Source organism: Pteropus vampyrus, unplaced genomic scaffold, assembly GCF_000151845.1.
Source record: "Pteropus vampyrus isolate Shadow unplaced genomic scaffold, Pvam_2.0 Scaffold95, whole genome shotgun sequence".
Classification (NCBI taxonomy): domain Eukaryota; kingdom Metazoa; phylum Chordata; class Mammalia; order Chiroptera; family Pteropodidae; genus Pteropus; species Pteropus vampyrus.
In genome coordinates, this window is record NW_011888876.1 from 5613173 (window position 1) to 5633754 (window position 20582).

Here is a 20582-nt window from a genome sequence, read left to right on the forward strand (position 1 = left end):
AGAGGTAATGAGGCAGAAAGAGAAATGAAACATGAAACAAAAAAGGGGAAAGACTGTTCAAATTATATTTACCCTTCTTCCCAATCTATCTGGTGGCTTAACTAATACACATGAGAAAGGGTCAATCTCAGTTCTTCAAACTCGTAAGATACACTTCTGGGCATTATCTGTCACTTATTATTAGGTAAAAGTGAGCTTTAAGTGTTGTGTTGATTTATTTAACACATTATTTAGTGTAGCTGATCCTCCCTCTCCATCTCACATTCATCCCACATTCAATCACCGAATGACAAGGATTCTACCTCTGATATGTCTCTCAAACAGTATTTCTTTCTCTATCCCTTCTGCCACTGCTCCAATCCAAGTGACAATCATCTCTCACCTGATTTCCTAACAGGTTTCACTGCAATTAATAAACTCCATTCTAACTTCAAGTAACCGGAATGACCTTTCTTAAACTAATAATGATAATACAAATAATAACAATAACTAAGTAGTAATTCACATTTACAGTGGGCATTATCTAAGTTGATTCTGACAACTTTACAAATAAGGTACCTTTATCCCTTTTTACAGAAGAGGGAAAAAAAGTCTAACGTTAAATCACCCAATGTCAACAGCTTGAACACAGAACTATGATTTGAATCAAGATAATCTACCTTTAATGGACACTGTAAACTATACCGCCTTCCAAACCTGAATATATGATTTGCCTGCTTAAAATGCTTCAATGACTTTCTTTTTCCTGAAATCTTAAATATGCTGTACTTTAGCTTTCTAAGATCTGGCCTCTATCTACCTTCCCTGGCCTTATCTCCTTTCACACACTATAAAATTGCCAAGCTCTTTCTTACCCTTGAGCACATGCTTTTCTGACTTTTAATATCTCCCATGCTATACAGCACCCCATTCTACTTGAACAATCCCTCCCTCCCAGGATGATTTCTGAACCTTTGATGAGAAGTCCTTCTTGTCGTTTGCCACAGAGCAATATGTGTTTTCTGTTCCATAGCTCTCATGAAACTTTATTGTAATTGGTTCCCTCGCTGGACTATAGGCTCCCCCAAACCAGGGCACAGGTATATTTTAGTCATGGCATATCCATGAGACCAAGCACAGCGCTGGCACAAAGCTGACTTTCAAAGGTATTTTTGATCGACTAAACAACAAATGCCTAATAAAACAAGCATTTCTGCTTTCAGATGGAAAAGATCTTTCAAGTAAAACCCAGTAACTTTAATTCATCTATAATTATTAGGTTGATGCACTTGAAATTGCCGACTATAGATCAAAAACTGTCAAATATCAGCAATTTTAATATGATCAAAACTAATATTTTCCAGCCTTATAATTAGGAAACCTTTAGAACTCCCTGGACAGATAGGACTTACAGAAAGTCATCAGTGGGGACATGAGTTTACAGAGATAGGATATGGGGACTGAAAATTATTTTCACAAACAACAATTTGAAGGAAACTTGTCTTAGCCCATTTGAGTTGCTATAAGAAAAGTACCATAGACTGAATCGTTTATAAATAACAGAAATTTATTTCTCACAGTTCTGGAGGCTGAGAAGTCCAAGATCAAGATGTTGGCAGATTCAGTTGTCTGGCGGGGACCCACAGCTGTCTTTCATTGTGTCCTCATATGGTGGAAGGGGCAAGGAAGCTCTCTGGGGTCTTTTTTATAAGGGCACTAATCTCATTCATGAGGGCTCTGCTCTCTTGACCTAATCACCTCCCAAAGGCCCCATCTCCAAACTCCATTATATTGGGGGTTAGGATTGCCACATATAAATTTGGGGCAGGACACACATTCAGTCTACAGAAGACCTACTGTAACAACTGCTATGTGGAAGCAGACAATATAGTTCTAACTAAAACTCCACTCACAACCTATTTTCTTACAGAATCAGACCGACAGAGTATTCAGTTGTGAACAGTAGAATCATGGGCTATTTTGGGGGACAGAAGTCAAACACGCTATCTAATTTTCCAGAATGTTAAAGCTTAAAAGAACCTCATTTCAGAGAAGAAGCCATAAAGGCAACGGGTACAGAACCTCACCTGAGGTCACATTAACTCGTGGCAGAGAGAAAATTAGTACTCAGGCTTCCTAACTCCAACGCCAGGGCTCTTTTGGCTAAACTGATCCCACAGGCAAGCTCTCATAATTAAATATTATTGAATCCTTGACTATTACCAAATCTACCAGAGAGGTATCTTTAATTAAAAACAAAATAATCTGTGTAATAATAAAGTTATAATTAGATATTTAAATTATTTTTTCAGACTGGTAAAACGTGGTTGGGTCTCCCTCTAGGGCTTCACTCAATCAGAAATTTAAATATTGGTTACATGGTCTAGTTTAGGTTCTGTATAAAAGCTTAAAATACATGGCAAAAGAGTCTTACCACTAAAGTTTATCACTAAAAATACTACAGAAAACAATGCAAACAGGTTTCAGAAACACAAGGCTGACTGAATGGAAGCAGAGAAACATCAGAATATGTTGTTATTTCATTATTCTCTCATTATTAAAAGGATCAGTTAAGAAAGCAGTTCTGACATATTTTCTACTAAGCAAAATAAATAAAAGAACAAAAAAGTCACTGACATAAAAGGTAAAAAATAATCAAAAGAAAAAAGAAAAAAGGCTAGAGGATAATTCTAGAAACTGGAGACCTTTGAAGTGCCTCATTTTCTCCTCCATTCTCGACTCCAATTTATTTGATTCACAGGCCCAAACAGCTACAGGTCTTAGAACTGGGGTCTTAGAAGCCATGGGAGTCTCTGTGGATTATTCACTAGAGTTTCTTTCCCCTGGGTCTGTCTGATGTGTTCTCTGTAGAGACCAGAGGTGAGGAGCCCTTAGTCAAACACCAGAAAGAACAGAAAACAAAGAATCTAGGACTATTTGGTCTGTAGAAATTTATTCCATGAAGCCAAGGGCAGTTTGAAATCAAGAAGTCTATCATATGTTGATAGATTATGTATTTACTCTATCAACGAATTAAAGAAAATCATATTCATTAAGTGCTGAAAAAGCTTTTGATAAAATTCAGTAGATATTCTTAACAAATCTCGAAGCCAGAGATAAAAGAATATTACTTAAAATAAAAATTACTTACAAAAAAAAAAATGAAAAGCATGCTTTCCAAAAGACTGAAAAACAAAAACTATTTTAATTCGAATTGGGAACTTGATAAGGATGTTGGTTATGACCATCATCATTTTACACTGTCTTAATGCTTCTATCAAATATGAAAATAAACCAAAAAAATTTAGTAGCCTGCATAAACAGTTAAAAGAGAAGTAAAACTGTTTTTGCTGCTGCTGATAATGTATACCCGAAAATCAAAAGATGCTAGTATAAAATCAGAAGGACTAATCAAAATATCAAGAGGTAGATACAGAATTTTTAAAAATCAATGTCTATTCTGTATTGTAGCAATTAGCACCTAGAAATAGAAATTGAAAAAAAATATTCTATTTGCTATAGCAAGAACACTCTAAGATAATTCTTAGAAATAAATTTAACAGGAGAGAGGCATAAGACATACACAAAGGCAACTTTGAAGTTTTTAATGGACTTAAATTAAGATCTGAACAAAAGGGAAAATATACCATATTATAACAATATAACTTAAACCCTAAATTAATATGTAAATTAAATGTGATTCAAATTAGAATCCTATAACTTTACAGGGTGGCTGTGGTGGTAAGACTGGAGAAGATTTTCAAGTTTATGTGGAAGATTAAATATGCAAGAATAGGTTTTAAAAATAAAAAAACAGTGAAAAAGACATGCTTTACCAGATATTAGAACATAACTCAAAGCCGCTTTAACCAGTACTAATATAGAAACACACAAACAGATCAATAAACAGAACAATCTAGAAATCATTCCCAGTATATACAAGAATTTAAGCTATAACAAGATGATAGTTCTATTCAACAGGAAAACAGAAGGAGCATGACTAGATTATCCATCTGGGAAAAAGTAAAATTGGACCACTATCATTTGCCATGTGCAAAAATTAATTCCAGATGGATTAAAGATGTAAAAATATAACACATACAAAAAAAATCTTGCAAGAAAATTTTGGAAATTACATTTACAAAATCTAGAAGTAGAAGAGATCTTAACTAAGGCACAGTTTTCTACATAAAAACCGAAAACGTTTCGTATGGCATGAAACCATAAATAAAGTCAACAAAAAAATCAAAATCTTTGTATAATAAAGATACAAAGGATTAATATACATAATATATAAAGAATGCTTAGAAACTGACATCTTAAAAAACCTTAATAGAAAAATGTACAAATATGAAGAGGTAATTCATGGAAGAAAAAATTGGTCAAATTTACTGGTAGTCTGGGAACTACAAGCTAAAGAAGATATGCAGGCATCACTTATACCCACTGATAGCAAAAATTAGATACAGTGGTAACTAATACTGTTTGGAATATGAATCAAAACATACTTTTGTCTTACATTGCTGGTGGAACTGTGAACTGTTACAGCCTTTCAGAGAAGCAAACAGGATGGTAGACAATTAAATATGAAAAGCGAATAACTAGTTTAAAAAATGTATTATCCTTTGATCCAGCAATCACACTTCTGAGACTCTATTCCATAAAAGTAAGATTCAGAACACATGTGAGGATTCAGTAAAACACTATTTAGCAGCTAAAAACTGGAAACAAAGTAAATGTCTACCACAAGAAGAATGGTCGAATAAAAGACTACACTTAAAAACAAACAAATAAGTATATAATCACGTGTTTACATGAAATTCTGTATAAGTACATATCTGTATAAAGAAATTTTTATTTACGTTCAAGGACAGACAAATAGGAAGGGCAATGGAAAAGAACTACCTTTTGGAGTCAGTCCTTAGTTCAAATCTTGCCTCTATCATTTATTTACTAGCTGAGTGACTATAAGCAAATTACTAAGCTTCATTGAATTCGTTGCTTCATTTCTAAAACAGAAATAGTAATCACCGCCTCACAAGGATTGTCTTAAGATTAATGAGATAACGAATATAAAGTGCTTAATACAGCATCTGACACACTATGTGCTCAAAAAAGGATAGTTATTGTTCTATTTTTTTCCCTTGAGAGTAAATTTAAAATTTTTTCACTTAAAAAAAAAAAAAAAAAACAGGGAGGAAGAGTGCCTCCAAACTCCATTGCTTATAACAAATAATAACCACCTTAAAAACGTACATACCTATGTATTTTGCATCACTGAAATGTCACTCGTTCCTGGATTACAAAAGCCACATGGAAAGATTCCTACATATACTCTTCACTAGAAGAGTTTGACAAAGTCAGATGATAATAAAGGCATTCTTCACTTTTGTTTGCAAGTTATTGTTTTTGTCTTTCACTCTATAAATCAAGTCACTCTTTTCTCCTTTAAATTTAGTCTTTGAAGAAACTAAGCAAAAAAACCTTCCAAGGTAATATATGTGAAATTTCAGAACACAAAGCATATACCTGGCCAAGAATCCAAGTCCGGAATAAATAACTTCTAAAAATTAGTAAGAAACATATGGAAATATTTCCTCCCCCACCCCATATATATAATATGTATGCATGTATGTGTATATACATATAATATGTACAAATCCTGCTGTCTTAAGTCTGCTTGGGCTGCTGTAACAAAACACCACAGACTGAATGGCTTATAAACAGCAGGAATTTATTGCTCACAGGCTCTAAATCCAAGGGGCCAGCATGGCTGGGCTCTGGTGAAGGCCCTCTTCTGGGCTACGGACCACTGACCTCTTGCTTTGTCCTCACATGGCGGAAGGTAGCAAGAGATCTTTCTAGGGCCTCTTTTATAAAAGTGCTAATCCCTATCACAAGGACTCTGCCCTCATGACCTAATTGCCTCCCAAAGGCTCCACTTCCTAACATCATCACCCTGGAGGTTAGGTTTCAACATATGAATTTGGAGAGACACAAACATTCAGCACATACCACCTCCTATATGCAAGAGTGTTCATAGCAGCTTTATTCATGAAAGCTAAAACTGGAGGGGAAAAACGCATAAACATCTCTAAAGGCAGAAAAGATTTTTTTTTAGAGTGTGGTTTGCTGATGTAATGGAATACTCTCAGCAATTAAAAAAATGAAAACAAAAAGATACACTCCCAAAATGGATGAGTAAAAAATGTCAGATACAAGCAAGTACATGTTACATGACTACATGACTGCATTTAAAGGAAGTTCAAGCACAATCGAAACTAATCTAGGGAGAGAGAACTCAGAATAATGGTTCAAGGGTCGAGTAAGGGTGGCTATGACAGGAAAGGGGCGGGAGTAACTTTTTGGGGTGAGGAATACATTCTTCCTCTTGGTAGTGGTCACGGCAGTGTATTTATATGTAAAATGTCATCAAGCTGTGCACTTTAAAATAGTGAATTTTAGCCTATGTAAAGGACAGCTCATTGTAAAATTAATTTAAAAAAATTTTAAGTAGTTTTTCCTCTCAAAAAAATTCAAAGCAAATTGAAAAATGTCAATTACCACTCCCATACAATGATATATATTTCCAGGAAGACACAAAATACCAACTTGTATTAGATAACACTGTGTAAAATAAAAAGCATTCACTAATATTATGATGGTTAAATAATTTGTATTTAATGATCATCTACCAGCAATTTAAACTAATGCATATATCCATTAGAAATCTTTTTAGCTTCTAGCCATCTCCATTATAAAAGATTAATGTGAAATATAAAGCACACGACATCAGCATATATAAAACATTAATAGAATATATCAGATTGTGTGAAGAGCTAATCTTTTACACATCATATAATTACCATTTGAGAAACAGACATCACCATTTTCATGGAACCAGAGAAACAGAATACTTCATGTCTTTAAATTATTGGTATGAATAGCCAAACCGAAAATATTTAAGAAATACTTTTTGGCCAACATTCAAAGGACTTCAAAAGAGAACTAGAAAGAGTTAACAACTGAGAATTATATATCCAATCAAGTAAAATATTATTTACCAACAAATGAAAAAAATCAACGAGATTTACTTTGCTAGCTCGACATGTTGGACACGCTCATCTTTGACGCCTCCATTCATTCTATGAGCACATTGCTCTTCCATCCTTCTATACCTGGGGAGCTCTTCTCTGGGACCATCCTAAATGTTATACTCCTGATAAAGACTCTCCTACTCTCCCAGGCTGAATTTATTACTACTTTTGATGTTTCCCACTGTGCTTTTTCAGAGCATCACATGACAAATGTCCATTATATGACAGTTAACCGCTTTTGTGTTTGACCTCCTAGCTCCAGCATTGTGGCTGTAACAGGCACTCAATAAATGCTTGTTAAACAATTTTATCACCATAATGGAGAAAATTAAAATATTAGTTCTGGAAAGAAAAAAACATGATGAGAAGGAACACTAATAGTTTGGCAAATCAGTACTATTATCTGTTGAGGAAAGGTACAATTTCATGTTCAAGTGTTGTTCTTCCCTTTTAAAGATTTTTTTTTTTTAAATAACAGTTTTATAGAGGTATAGAGGTCTTACTCATCTCTAATTAGATTTTAATATATTTTTAAAAGAAGTTCCACCTTTTGTCACATTGAAAAATTCTCATATGTTATTGAGGTTTCTGAGCAATTCATTCATAACCCAGGTTTAAGATTTGCATATCACTGGAGAAACTGTTTCCTAAATATAAACATCTTAAGAATCTGAGAAAACAAAAACAAAAATTAAAACCAATAACATGGTTGCAAAGGCACAAAGCATTACCTAACCTTGCAGAAAAGTATTTCAAATTCTTGTATCCTTGTACGAGGAGTTGTTTTTGTTACTTCACTTGCAAAAACTTAAAGAATGTATGAACTTGAGAATGGAATGCCATAAAAAAATGAGAATTCTTCACTTTAGATAAATGAACTAAAAGGGAATATGAAAGAACCATGTGCTTTCAATTGTAGAAGCTAGAAAGTAGGCCCTACCTACAAAGAGTACATTTCTGTGATGTATAAAAAGGATGAAAACAAACGAAAGAAAGTTTCTACACATTGCATAGCACAACTGATCTGACTAAAAATGTAATTATGGTCAAAAAAGATTAGATGCACAGTGGGTAGAGGACACCCTTTTGCCTCTGAGGGGAAATCAATCAAGGGAGAAAATGTATGCCTTCTCCTTTGTGCCAACACTAGAAATAACTTTGGGCCAGAAGTAGGAAAGTTCTATTCTTATATTAGGTAAAGGAATTATTAAAAAAAATTCTTGGAAATCAAACAGCCACACTGATCTTTTCCCAGCGAATTTCTGAAAGTATTCATGCTGAAGCTGAATGAGCGTCCCCTTACCTTTGTGATGAGAATGCGGTATTTTTCCACCAGGTGGTCGTTGTTGTGACAACCTGCGAGCAGCTGCCAGACTTCACCGCGAAGAGCTTCGGGAACACCGCTTCTCACCAAGGGTGACAACTGCTTTGGTCTCACACTCAGATTGAGATGCCTAAAAATAAAGCCATAATCCAGAAGTGCATAAAAGATTCCATAAAGAGTGTTATTTTTATGAAAACCAAACTAAATGATGTACAAAGACTTAATAAAGGTCACATGCTAATAAAAAAAAAAAGACAAAGCTGTTGAATTAGATGAGGGCAAGATAACTATAAAAGAAGGAATTACTTCCTAAGTATCTTAAATTACTGCTCTTTTTTTTTTAAATAAAAAGCAAAACTGGAAACCATAGCTTTATGGGTTACGGGTTATAGGTTAGATAAGATAAACAAAGCAAAATTCCCATCGGTGGACACACAGCCAAAGATAAGGGCTTGGCCTTGCATCAAAATTGACAAATACACTGTGTACTTATACACTCTAAGCTAAAATAAATATTTGTTCTAAGTTAAAATAAATACTTAAAATAAATATAAAAAGAAATGCTTTCAGCAGTTTTTGTGATATCTTGCTATTTCAAGTGCTATTTTTGAATGACTATGGTGATTAAGACAGTTTCTACTATACTATTAAGACATCAAAATGAGTTGTTAAAGTCTTTGAGCTTCATCTTTCTCATCTATAAAATGGGGGAATAAAACTTAAAATGTTGGTATCAATATACGAATATACAATCATACATTCTTATTTGATCCTCGTAACAAGCATCTGAGGTATATGGTAGTAGAAGTTCAGAGAAATCGATTGAATAACTGAGGTGGTCCTCAAGCTCTAAGACAAATAAATGTTCCATTTGTTATATCCCAGCTGCTCTGTAATATGAAAGCCACTATTACTGTGTCATTAAAGCAGAATTCTACATGAAGAAGGCCCTGTGACGATCAGATTTATGCAGAAATTACCGATACAAAATGACCACTATCAAAATGTAAAAAGGCCTGAGACTTTTTTCGAAATGTTCTCGGAATTCTGCAGAATAATGCACACTACATTAAAAATGGTTAACTCTGTGATGCTAGTACCCTAATGCAAGAGCTACAGACAATTCAATACAGTTTTGTCTTTGCTTAGGAAAAAAAATTACCTAAAAATTGAAGAGCTGGGAGCAGAAAGAACGAAAGTAGCTACTTAAGTCAAGGACTGGTACGCTATGGTCTGTGGGTCAAATCTAGCTCCTATAAATCAGCTTTTAATAAAACACAGTCATTTTTTATTTGTTTATGTATGTCTATGACTGCTTTCACACTGCAACAGCAGAGGTGACTAACTGTGACAGAAACTCTTGGACTACAAAACCTGAAATATTTACATTTGACCCTTTACGGAAAAAATAAACCTAACCCTAGGTTCATTTGCTAACTCTAGCTTAATATATATTGGTAACATCATTTTCAGAATAATTTTATGTCACCAATACTATTAACTTTATCCAATATAGCACACTATCTTACACTGACATTAATTCTCTTATCCACTAAGAGTCACATTAAAATGAACTTGGAGAATTAGAGCCTGGAGGTGTTATTACTAATACTGTCACGAAAATCTAATGTAGAATTAAATAAACCAGCTTTGAGACTGGATTGTAGACTGTGTTAAAAATTCTGGGCCTGCCATTTACTAACTAGAATTGCTGACTTAATCTGAGCCAGTTTCCTCATCTGTGAAAATGGATACTTGTTCATAAAGCTGTGATAGTTGAGATAGAGCACATAACTTAGCACGGCGCCTGCAGAATGGTAAAATTCACTCGCTCTTAACTACAATTACTACTACTACTATATTCATTATTTTTAATCTCTAATAATCCTGAATGGTAGTTTTATAGACTTGTATTTTGTAAATGAAGATAGAGACTCCAAAGAGTTAAGTGAGTTGCCCGAGATCATACAGCTTGGAAGTAGAGAGGCAGGCTCTGAAGCCATGTCTACAAGGTTCTAAAATTCCGTGATCTTCCTATCTATATAACACACATAATAATAATGGAAAAAAAAATAATGAAATGAATTGAGGAGAAACTATATTACTATTTCTGAATACATGACTGAAACCAGCATAAACAGTTTTAAACACCCTGAAGACAGTTAAAACAGATGGAAACTCAGTTAATATATCTGAGAATGGGAGAAGGACATAACTTAATTAAATGAATAACAAAATGAATAAGCTTGATAACAAAATAAATTCTAAGCAATTGTATAAAATGCTGATGAGTTCTAATAAAATCTAAAATCTAAATGCTGTATCGAAATAATTTTAAATATATTATTTGTAACCGTTCGAGACTCAATTACATTCTATTTTAGAGCAGAAACCTTTTTATACAGATGAAATTCCTCCCAGCAGCAGTCCAAACACTCCAAATTCACTAAACTGAAAATATAATTGTGACGAGAGCATCAGCAGGTTTGTCTCCTGATTGCTAAAGGAATATCAAAAATAAATGAGAACTATTCCCCTGGGGGGCTTTTGCAGAGCTTATTTATTTAAAACTACTATGTAAAGACAAACCACGCTTTGGCCTGATTTTCCTCCTGTACACATTTGACATTTCCCGATGTGAAGAGTGTTTTACCAAGAGTGTAAGGCATTGTGAGAGTGCTAGGAGCAGATGACGCCCATTTGTAGTCCTAAACCTGAAGGGCATGAAGTTTTTTTTAAAATGCTGAGACACGATTTTACTAAGAATACAGCAAAAGGCTTCAACAGTTAAAACTTCCGAGAAAAATCAGACCCACAGGGTGCTTCTATGACAACCCTAATAACCAGAAAGTCTGAAATAGACAAGTGCTCCCATCACTTTCAAGCGTGGCTTTTTTTCCAGCATATACTGGTATTCTACACAGGGGAAAAGGAAACTACATAAATGTCTTACCAACCTGACTTACCCACGTCTCTGGTTTCATTAGTAAACACCTGAAGGTAGCATATTATTTTTAGACAGTTTATAGGATGGCTTAACATTGTTGTCACTATCTCCTGAGATAAGAAATTCCTGAATTTTACAAGTGTTAGTTGGAAAAGAAATTGCAAGAGCAGTTAATATATACCGTGTTTATAACGTTTTGCTCTGTCACTTTAGGTACCTAACACGGATAATGAAAATCCCACCTGGGGTATCTTCTGTGGCTCTATGCATTGTGTGAGCATCCTCTACACTTCACTGATTATTTTGTATTGTCTTAACTACTGTGTATTATTTTAACCAGTCAGTGGTTCCTAACCTCTTAAATACAAAGGACCTCCTTCCTTATTTAGTCTCACCATTTTCTGCAGCAATGAGAATGTATTAGGTTTCTGATATTCTGAAAGTTGACTGCAGATCTTCACTACTACGCTCATATACCTCTAAAAACAGATTCTAGACTATGAACCTCATATTTTGATTTCCATTATTGGTTCCAAAATTGAATATTGTAGTTAGGTAAGATGCCCTATCCAAAAAAGAGAATCACAGATGAAAAAGAGAACTATTCTATTATAACTTACCATTTTGACAGCAGTTCTCCCCATGTTTCAAGAATTTTTTCTGCACATTCTTTGGATACATCACCAGATCCACTCAAGAGAGGTTCATCGTTATCTTTAATAACCAAAACACACACAAAAAGATAACAGAAGTGGCTATGCTAGCCAGAAGAATGGCGTGGAAACATAACAGTCAAATTCAAAAGATTTTACTGGAAGCAGAAAGTCATAATTTCTCTCTTTTTGTGTATAGGTATAAATACAAAGAAAATAAAAATGGTCCTAGGCGTCAATGAGAGAATGTAATCTCTCATTCTCTTTTGCTTTCCATTCAGGTCCATATTATGTCAACTTCAGAAAAGAGCTATTAATTAAGATGAGAGGCCTCTAAATATGGTATTTTCTCTCTCCTTTTCCATAACAAACAGCTTTATGCATGAAAATTCATCGCAGTTAAAAAAAATTACAAACCACCTACGTGTCCAACAATGGGAGAGTAGAAAATGGACGAATAAATTATGAAAACATGTTATTACATGTTGACATTTGTTTACATAATGATATGACAAAATACCACAGAAAATAAAACTATCAAGAGCTAAATCTTCATTATGACCTAATCTATGTGAAGTAATAGGAAATGGTCTGGAATGAACCATGGCCAAGACATTCACAATTACCGTCTCTGAATGATGAAGTTATATTTTTTTTTCTCTTTCATGTTTTCACGACTTCCTAAATTTTCTACAATGGCATACATTCATTTATAACAGAAAGTACAAAAATATTTAAAAGACCAAAATGAATCATTTCAAGTTTAATTCAAGTGATTATAAAAACTAAATTAAAATACGAATTTAAAAATTTTAAGAGAAAAATGGTGAAAAAAGTGACTGATAAAGGCATGTGAGAAGCATTGAAAAGTGTAGTAAAAGTGGGGGAAAAAATAAGAACTAAGTTATCTACTTAATCAATCCTCTTTTGTTGGACACTTGGGAAGTTTTCAACTTTTTGCTACAAATAGAATCAAGATGAACATATCTCATTGCTTTCGTTGGGTACATGCCCAGAAGTGGACTTCCTAGATTTTTTTTTTTTAAAGAATACTTTTAAAGATTCTGAAACTTGCTGACAAACTGCCTTCCAAAATGGTTTTACTAAATTATATTTCCACTAGCTGGATACAACAGTACTTGTTTCCATGTGTCCTCACCAATGCTGTTTCTAGATTTTTCTGATTTAACTTGTCTAAACAAAGGTTGGTGCTTTACACACTTGATGATTACACCATGAATTTGTATTTCTACTAGGGATAGTAATTATCGGAGACCACTGATTTTAAAGGCTCAGAAATCCATGAGATACTTATTACTAAACTTTATTACATTATAATGCCTTGGGCATTATCATCAGTTTTGATGGTTAGATAGGGAAGAGGTTAAACTGAATTCGAGACATCTTCTGTGGATGGATGAATCGGGAAAAGAGAAAGGCTTGAGGGCACTGAGATAAACTTCTACTTCACTATTTTGCCAGAATTGGCCCTACTTTCTAATGCCTCAGGTAATTCTCTACTCACTAAAATATCAATATAATACAACTCTTTGGAGGAAGGCAGCTATAAAGAATGTACTAAAATTTATAAGAGATGATGATTCCCTCAAAGAGATTAGAAAGACCTTTAAATAAAATTCTCTTTTACTGTCTAAATGCTTTCAACAAATCTGGATAGCAGGAGTTTAAAATCTGTGTTCAGAATTCCATGCACCTAAGGCAGGGGTGCGGGTGAGGAGTAAGCTGCAACCTCAGGTTCAGGATGTTGCTTGTCAACACCCGCCCTGTATAACTGCTGGCTTCTGGGCCTGTGAGCACAAATGTCCCAGCATAAGGAGCCTCTCTAGAAGACTGTAGGCATTTCTTTCCAGGGAGCAAACAGTTCACAACAGGACCTGGGTTAGAGACTAAAGATGGCAAGGCTGCATGGTCTCTTCAGTCCCAGTTAGCATCTCCTGCATACCAAGGACTGCGTTGTATACTAGAGAAACATCGTGTGGCAAAAACGGACACACTCTCTTCCTTCACAAAGCTTGTGTTCTAGCGTTTCCTGATTCTCCCATGATGCCAGGAGTCCTTATTTTTCCCTAGTTAAGAGCTGTCAGTAAAGGTCTTTGAACCCCCTCAATTATATTTAAAAATTTATGCCTGCTATTGGCCAGAACTAGATGTGAGTCCTAACTAATGCTATCTTTTAGCTGGGCCCAAATTTCTTGGTAACTTGATTATAATTATCTTAAAAAGAAGGTCCTGCATTAATCGCTTTGAATCTCCAATAGGCCTTTGCATAAATATTTATTAAAAGAATTCCAAATGCTATGTCACATTATTACCTTATAAAATTATAATACTCTAAATGGTTCTCCACCCCAAAACAGAAACGCTCTCCCTACAATTTACCTTCCTCTTCATCATCTTCCGGAGGAGAAGGTATCATTGAACTCTGAGATCCAGACTGTGGCAGGCGAATTGAGGGACTGGCTGTCGTCTTCCTCCTCTCTCTTTCTGATTCACTTTCCAAGCACACGACTTCATACAAAGTGTCAGTATTGCTCTTCCTCTCCTTCTGCTTTATCTTGAAGGTAAAAAAATATTACTTATTAAGTGGTAAAATTCTTTATTTTTTAAGTGAGCACTACTTCTACTTCACACAGGATGTGAGAATAAAAAAGCATTACATTAAATAGCTACACTAAATGTAACCTTTTCTAAATAGAAAAGCATGTTTAGATTTCAAAACCCTTAAGAAAATAAGGTCTTTACTGAGCAGAACTTTAGTTCTGCAAGTATACTTACTATCTTAAGACTGTACCATCAAACATCCAACTATCAATATTTAGTAAATGTGAACTAAAAAGTTAACTGTTCTATATAGCTTTCAAGTTACTTTAAGGTATCCATCACAGTTTCCTATATAAAACTATACATTAAAAAAATGTTTTTAAATATTCTCAAACAAAGTTTAGAACTAAGAAAGTCCTCTTATTTCTATGTCTTCCCTACTCCTTTAGCTTAATTAAAACAGTGTAGGAAACTTTTCTTCAACTGAAAACTACAACTGGACGTGGAGGGAGAGGTGAGTGGCAGAAAAGAGATGACTAGAATCCACAAAAATTTTGATAACTCAAATTGGTTTGTATTTTGGTTTGATTTTGAAGAAAACACATAACAATTTAAACTGACCTAAATTAAAAATTAAGAACAGGGACTATAAAACTTTACCAGTACCATATTTAAATATATTAACATTTCGAATTACAGCCAGGAGGAGGAGTTGGGGGAGGGGGGTGAAATACAGAGCAGGAGGAAAGGGAGAACTGTGGGAAAAGATACAGAGAGAACTAGAAAGGTGGCTACACCAAAGAGAAAGACATAGACACATAAAGCAAAATGCAGAAGGAGAGAAGGAGAAAAATGAAAAGTTCATTAGGTACAGAAATACCAGGCAGAGCAGATTTTATCATCTTGATGTTCATTTGGGTTGTTAAGAGAAATCACCCCAATCCTGGAAGGCCAAGATAATGGCAACGTGTCCTTTCAATATCATCCTGAAGCAATGTTTAATACAGGAGTCGGTAAACTTTTCTCTAAAGGGCCAAATAGCACATATTTTAGGCTACATGGGCCAGTGATATCTGTCGCAACTACTCAGCTTTACCAGGATGGTACATGAGCAGCCGTAGGCAGCAAGTGAGTGTGGCTGTGTTCCAAAAAGACACAATGAAAACAAGCACCAAGTCAGATTTGACCCACAGACTAGTTTGCCGACTTTGCTTTAACATGTTCACCCAAGGGTTACTTAATTTTCTAGATGAATAAACGATTTTAACTTAGCTACTTACTATTAATTAAGGACCCAGACTCTGTGAAGTTACATATTAACCTGTAGATTTGTGTCCAGTAGATATGCAAATGATTTCTGTCCAATAGAAAATATAACCCAAAGGTTACCTATAGGACATTAACCAAGTTTTGTTTCTAACCTGGCAATTTTTTTCTAATATTCATTATTTTTATCTTTTTTAGGAAAAATTATGTAAACTCAACTTCCTCCAACACTTAGAACGAGTTTTACCATCTTACTGGTTCCCTCATTACTTAATGAAGTGAACTGAAACTTTTGAACACATTCGTTCTAAATTTGTAATTATGACTTTTAACTTTTGCATATTATATTTTGATAAGCAACAGTATTTAACTTTTGTTTGGTTATAAATTACTCTCTGGAATATTAGTTAATTGCTATCTGAAACGGCTGAAACATCGGTAGCTCTTCGTCTTTAAAAAAATGTCTCGGAGACTAATAAATGTGATAACCACTGCAGTTACCTAGAAACTCTTCTGTAATAGCAACCAGAGCAATATTGCCTTTGAAGTCAGGTAAACATAGAGTCAAGAACTGGACCCCAGTTATAAGTCAAGTACTCCAGCTATTAAAAATGCTGATCATTGTAAAAGCTGGGTAATAGTCCAGGAGGGTTCATTATACTATTATTTTTATTTCTCTGTATGTTTGAATTTTCTATAATAAAAAGCTTTCTAAACAGCACTCTTAAAAAAGACAAAAAAAAAAGGAGACAAATAAATGGAAAGACATCATATGTTCTTGGATAAGATGACTCGACTTCATAAAGATGTCAATACTCCCCAATAAAAATACCATTAATTTTTTTCAGAGCTACAAGAATTGAATGTAAAATGTATGTAAAATGTATGTAAAATGTACAAAAAATAAACAATTAAGACTATCCAGCACCACCCCCCCAACACACACACATACACACAAAAACAACTGGGGAGGGAAGGTAGCCCTAACGAGGTATTAAAAGATATTATGAAGTCTTCCATAATTAACACAGTGTGGTATTGGTACATAAGTAACATAAAAAACAATGAAAATATATATAAACCAGAAAGAGGTACAAGTACACATGAATGTGATATATGGTGGCATCTCAAATCAATGGGGGTAAAGTTAAACTTTCCAATGAATGCTATTGGGACAAGTGAATGGCCATCTGAAAGAAGACTGAATCAGATCCATACTTTACACAATGTGTCAGAATAAAATACTAATGAATTAGAGCTCTAAAGGTAGTAAAATGAAACCATATAAGTAATAAATGAAAATGTGTCATTTCCTTTATTACTTGGCAGTGGGGAAAGCATTTCTAATTATGACCCAAAATCCAGAAGCTTTAAAGGAAAAACTTGATAAATTTGCATACATAAAAAGAAACTGTATGGCAAAAAAGCCCAAAAGACCATGATAATTTAAGTCAAAACACAAGTGATAATCCAGGAGAAATATTTACAACTTAAATCTCAGGAGGTTAAATTCTCGACTATATAACGGGTTTTTAAAAAGGAAAAGGAAAAAGACAAAAACCAAAGAGCAAAAAGTATGGAGACAATTCACAGAAAAGAAAAATCACCCTTAAGCATATGAAAAAATGCTTGTTTTCAATCATCAGAGGATAAATTAAAGCTACCGTTAGGTCCTTAAGTGTAACAACGCACTCTTGAAAAGCCTGTGGAGAAACAGATACTCTCATACTCCGCTAATCTCTATGATTACAACCTATACAGAGGAGAATTTGGCAAATATAACAATATTACATATGCAAAACTACCTCATGTGCCAAGAGGAATTTACTCTAAGATGTACTTCCATTAAGTCAAAACAACTCATGTACAATCCTGCAACATTATTTGGAAGAGCAAATGACTGGGGGAAAAATTCAAGTATCCATCAATAGAGGACTAGCTGAAAAGATCATGATTCATCCAAACAACACAGTACTATGCGGCCATTAAACAAGAATGAGGAAGATCTCTATGAACTGATGTGGAATGATCTCCAGGATACATTAAGTCAAAAAAGTAAGGAGCAGGACAGTAATAGAGTATGCTAGTTTTTGTGTAAAAAGGGGGTTAAAAATAAATAGAAGTATTTTATTATTTCACGAAAAGAAACATTAGAAAGATAACCCAGAAATCAACAATAACGGTTACCTGCAGGGTTGGGAGGAGACAGATATAAATGAAAGATTAATGAGTATACGTTGTTATATAATTGTGACTTTTGTACTCTAAAAGTATTTTAAATATTGAAAAAAATTAAATCAAGTGGAGAAAAAAATGCCAAGCCTCCAAACCGAAAGTAAGGAAACAAATAAAGCTAACAATATGTCAAATGGTAACATAACTACAACAAAAAAAATTCAAAGAAACTTTTGAGCGCAATATTAACTTTATAATCTTACTGGAAAATGTTCAAAGGATAAAAAGAAGTCTCATAAAATCTAAAACTTCACTCAACTGCAAGTGATATTTTTTGAATGAATATCAACACATGGGAATTTCAAACTATACGGCTTCAAATAATTTTATATTATATACCTGTTTTTCATATATGCAAAATGAAAAACATGCGAAAATACTTAGGTACCATGGTTATAGTTATAAATGTTCCTCCCCAAAATTTGTTTAAGCATCTATAACAAAAGAATACACTAAATATTTTGTAAACCTTTCATTTAGATGTTTACATACTGATTTTTACATAGTGATATTAAAGTACAGGTTTTATTTCCAATTGAAAGAAACTATACAACTGTTAGTTATACATAAATTGCAATATGGCATTATATGTATTTTAGAAAACTCCAAGTTTATTAATTGATGCTTAATTACCCCCATCAGTAACTATTAAAATATAAGCTTGTTCTCATTGGAATTTTAAATAACTGAAATCTATATTTCATAAACCCACATAATTGTACTTTTTCTCAACAGATATTTTACAAGTTTATAAAAATTTTGTTATAAATCTGCTGGGAGCAAATAAAATAAAGACCACATATTGTTTCCTGCAAAGCTAATATTTTTAAATTCTTTGATGAAAAAGGATATTAAAGCAAATAAATTAAATATAGTACTATTACTATAACTGAGATATTCAGTATTAAAAATTACATAAATGTAAAAAGAAAAAAAAAATCCTGTAATGTTAAATTGCTACTGAAAATATGTGAAGGAACTCAACTCATTCAGGCAAGAATCATCAATGGATGCTAAAACCAATAAATAAAAAGTGGTTGAGAAACAGGATATGTGGAAGATTACTTGCTAAAAGCAAAGAGAAAACTCTACTTTTAGAAAACTCTACTTCTGAACAGGAGAAATCCAGTGACCGTCACCTTAACCAAATGATCACACTTCCCAGGAACAGAGCAACGCCCGCTTACGTGCCTCCTGATTCAGCAGTCGAAGAGCTCTAGTACAGAAAGCACTTTCGTATTGTTTATCTTGAGAGCATGGTAAAGTGATTTAGCACATATTTGTGCACATGTGTGCGCACGTACACGCACGCACACACGGCAAACGACAGTCAGAGGCACAGGGTTCCGAAACAGTTATCCTAATTACTTGTCTATATGACACTGGCTACATCCTTTAGTCTTTCACACATCAGCTATTTATTTACAATAATTTTATAAAACATTTTAAAGTCTCTTTGGCAATAAAAATTCCATAAATCTATAGTTTTAAGAATGCGTAGTTGGTGTTTTATTCACCTTATTGTCACTTTTTGAAAATCTAGTCTTTAGACCATTTTCTTCCACTGTGATGCCATATTAATATAACAATCCCCACAGATAGGAAGGCTTCCAAGCTAAAAAGGAGTTACTTAGTCACCAGATAAATTTAGTGAAAGGAAAAAGAATCAATTTTTAAACATGTTTTTAAAAAACATTTCTATAATTGTTTTTCCATACAGCAAAAAACGGAAACTACATATTGTATATTTCGAAAAATTTGGTGTGCAGCACTGTTTCCTTTTCTGTCTACTGAGATGTACAAAAGGGGTTAAAAATTTTAATTATGCTTAATTTGATTTAAGTAAATACTAAAAATATTCTTAAAGAAACACAAAAGGAGCACGTTTCTATGAAAAGAACCCTGGCTGAGATTCTTAGAAAGCTTAGGTATGTATCTATTTCACACAACATCCCATAAAATCTACTATTTCACATTTATAAATGAGAATACTATCCTCATTGCATACTATCCTCCTACATATCCTCATTGCATATAGAAGAAAATTATATAACACAGAAAAAGTGAAAACAGCTAGCAGACCAATGGTCACAGTAGGGCCCCAATCAATGGTAGCTGCTATTACTTTTCAATGCTATGGAAGAGGAAATAAACTTAGTTTATTATGTTACAATGGATGAGATTAACAGGGCTCTACTTGCTCCAAGACAGCAAAAGTTGTTCTAATTTTTCTTACTCCTTTCCCACTCTTTACCCCTCACACAACCTCCCACCCCTCCATAAGACTTATCCAAATAAGGAGAAAAATGAAAGATTATTTTCAGGAATTCCCTGTCCTCCTCCCAGCTTCCACATATAAACTTCTAGGGTTTTCTTTTGCAAAGAAAATACTGACAACTCAGCCTATGTTTGGCTTGTAATCTTAACAGAGAGTCTAGAGTAGCCTGTGAGGACATGTGTCTCAGGTACACATATCTTCTGGGCTAGTTTACTCTGCCAAGTCATTTGTTAACCTAATT

General features: G+C 34.0%; 1 protein-coding gene across 9 annotated transcripts in view; it reads right to left on the reverse strand.

Annotated features, from left to right (window-relative positions):
* The window catches only part of RABGAP1 (RAB GTPase activating protein 1), a 134718-nt gene that overhangs the window by 61797 nt on the left and 52339 nt on the right, over positions 1 to 20582 (reverse strand). For 8 of the 9 annotated variants that reach the window (XM_023533085.1, XM_023533087.1, XM_023533086.1 and 5 more), the window contains 3 exons: positions 14401 to 14575; positions 11968 to 12061; positions 8380 to 8530 (listed from right to left, as the gene is read on the reverse strand). In XM_023533085.1, the coding sequence (XP_023388853.1) occupies positions 8380 to 8530; positions 11968 to 12061; positions 14401 to 14575 (420 nt within the window). Of the gene's footprint in view, positions 1 to 8379; positions 8531 to 11967; positions 12062 to 14400; positions 14576 to 15842; positions 15862 to 20582 lie in introns of those variants that run through there. The other variant, XM_023533088.1, reaches the window with a different exon arrangement.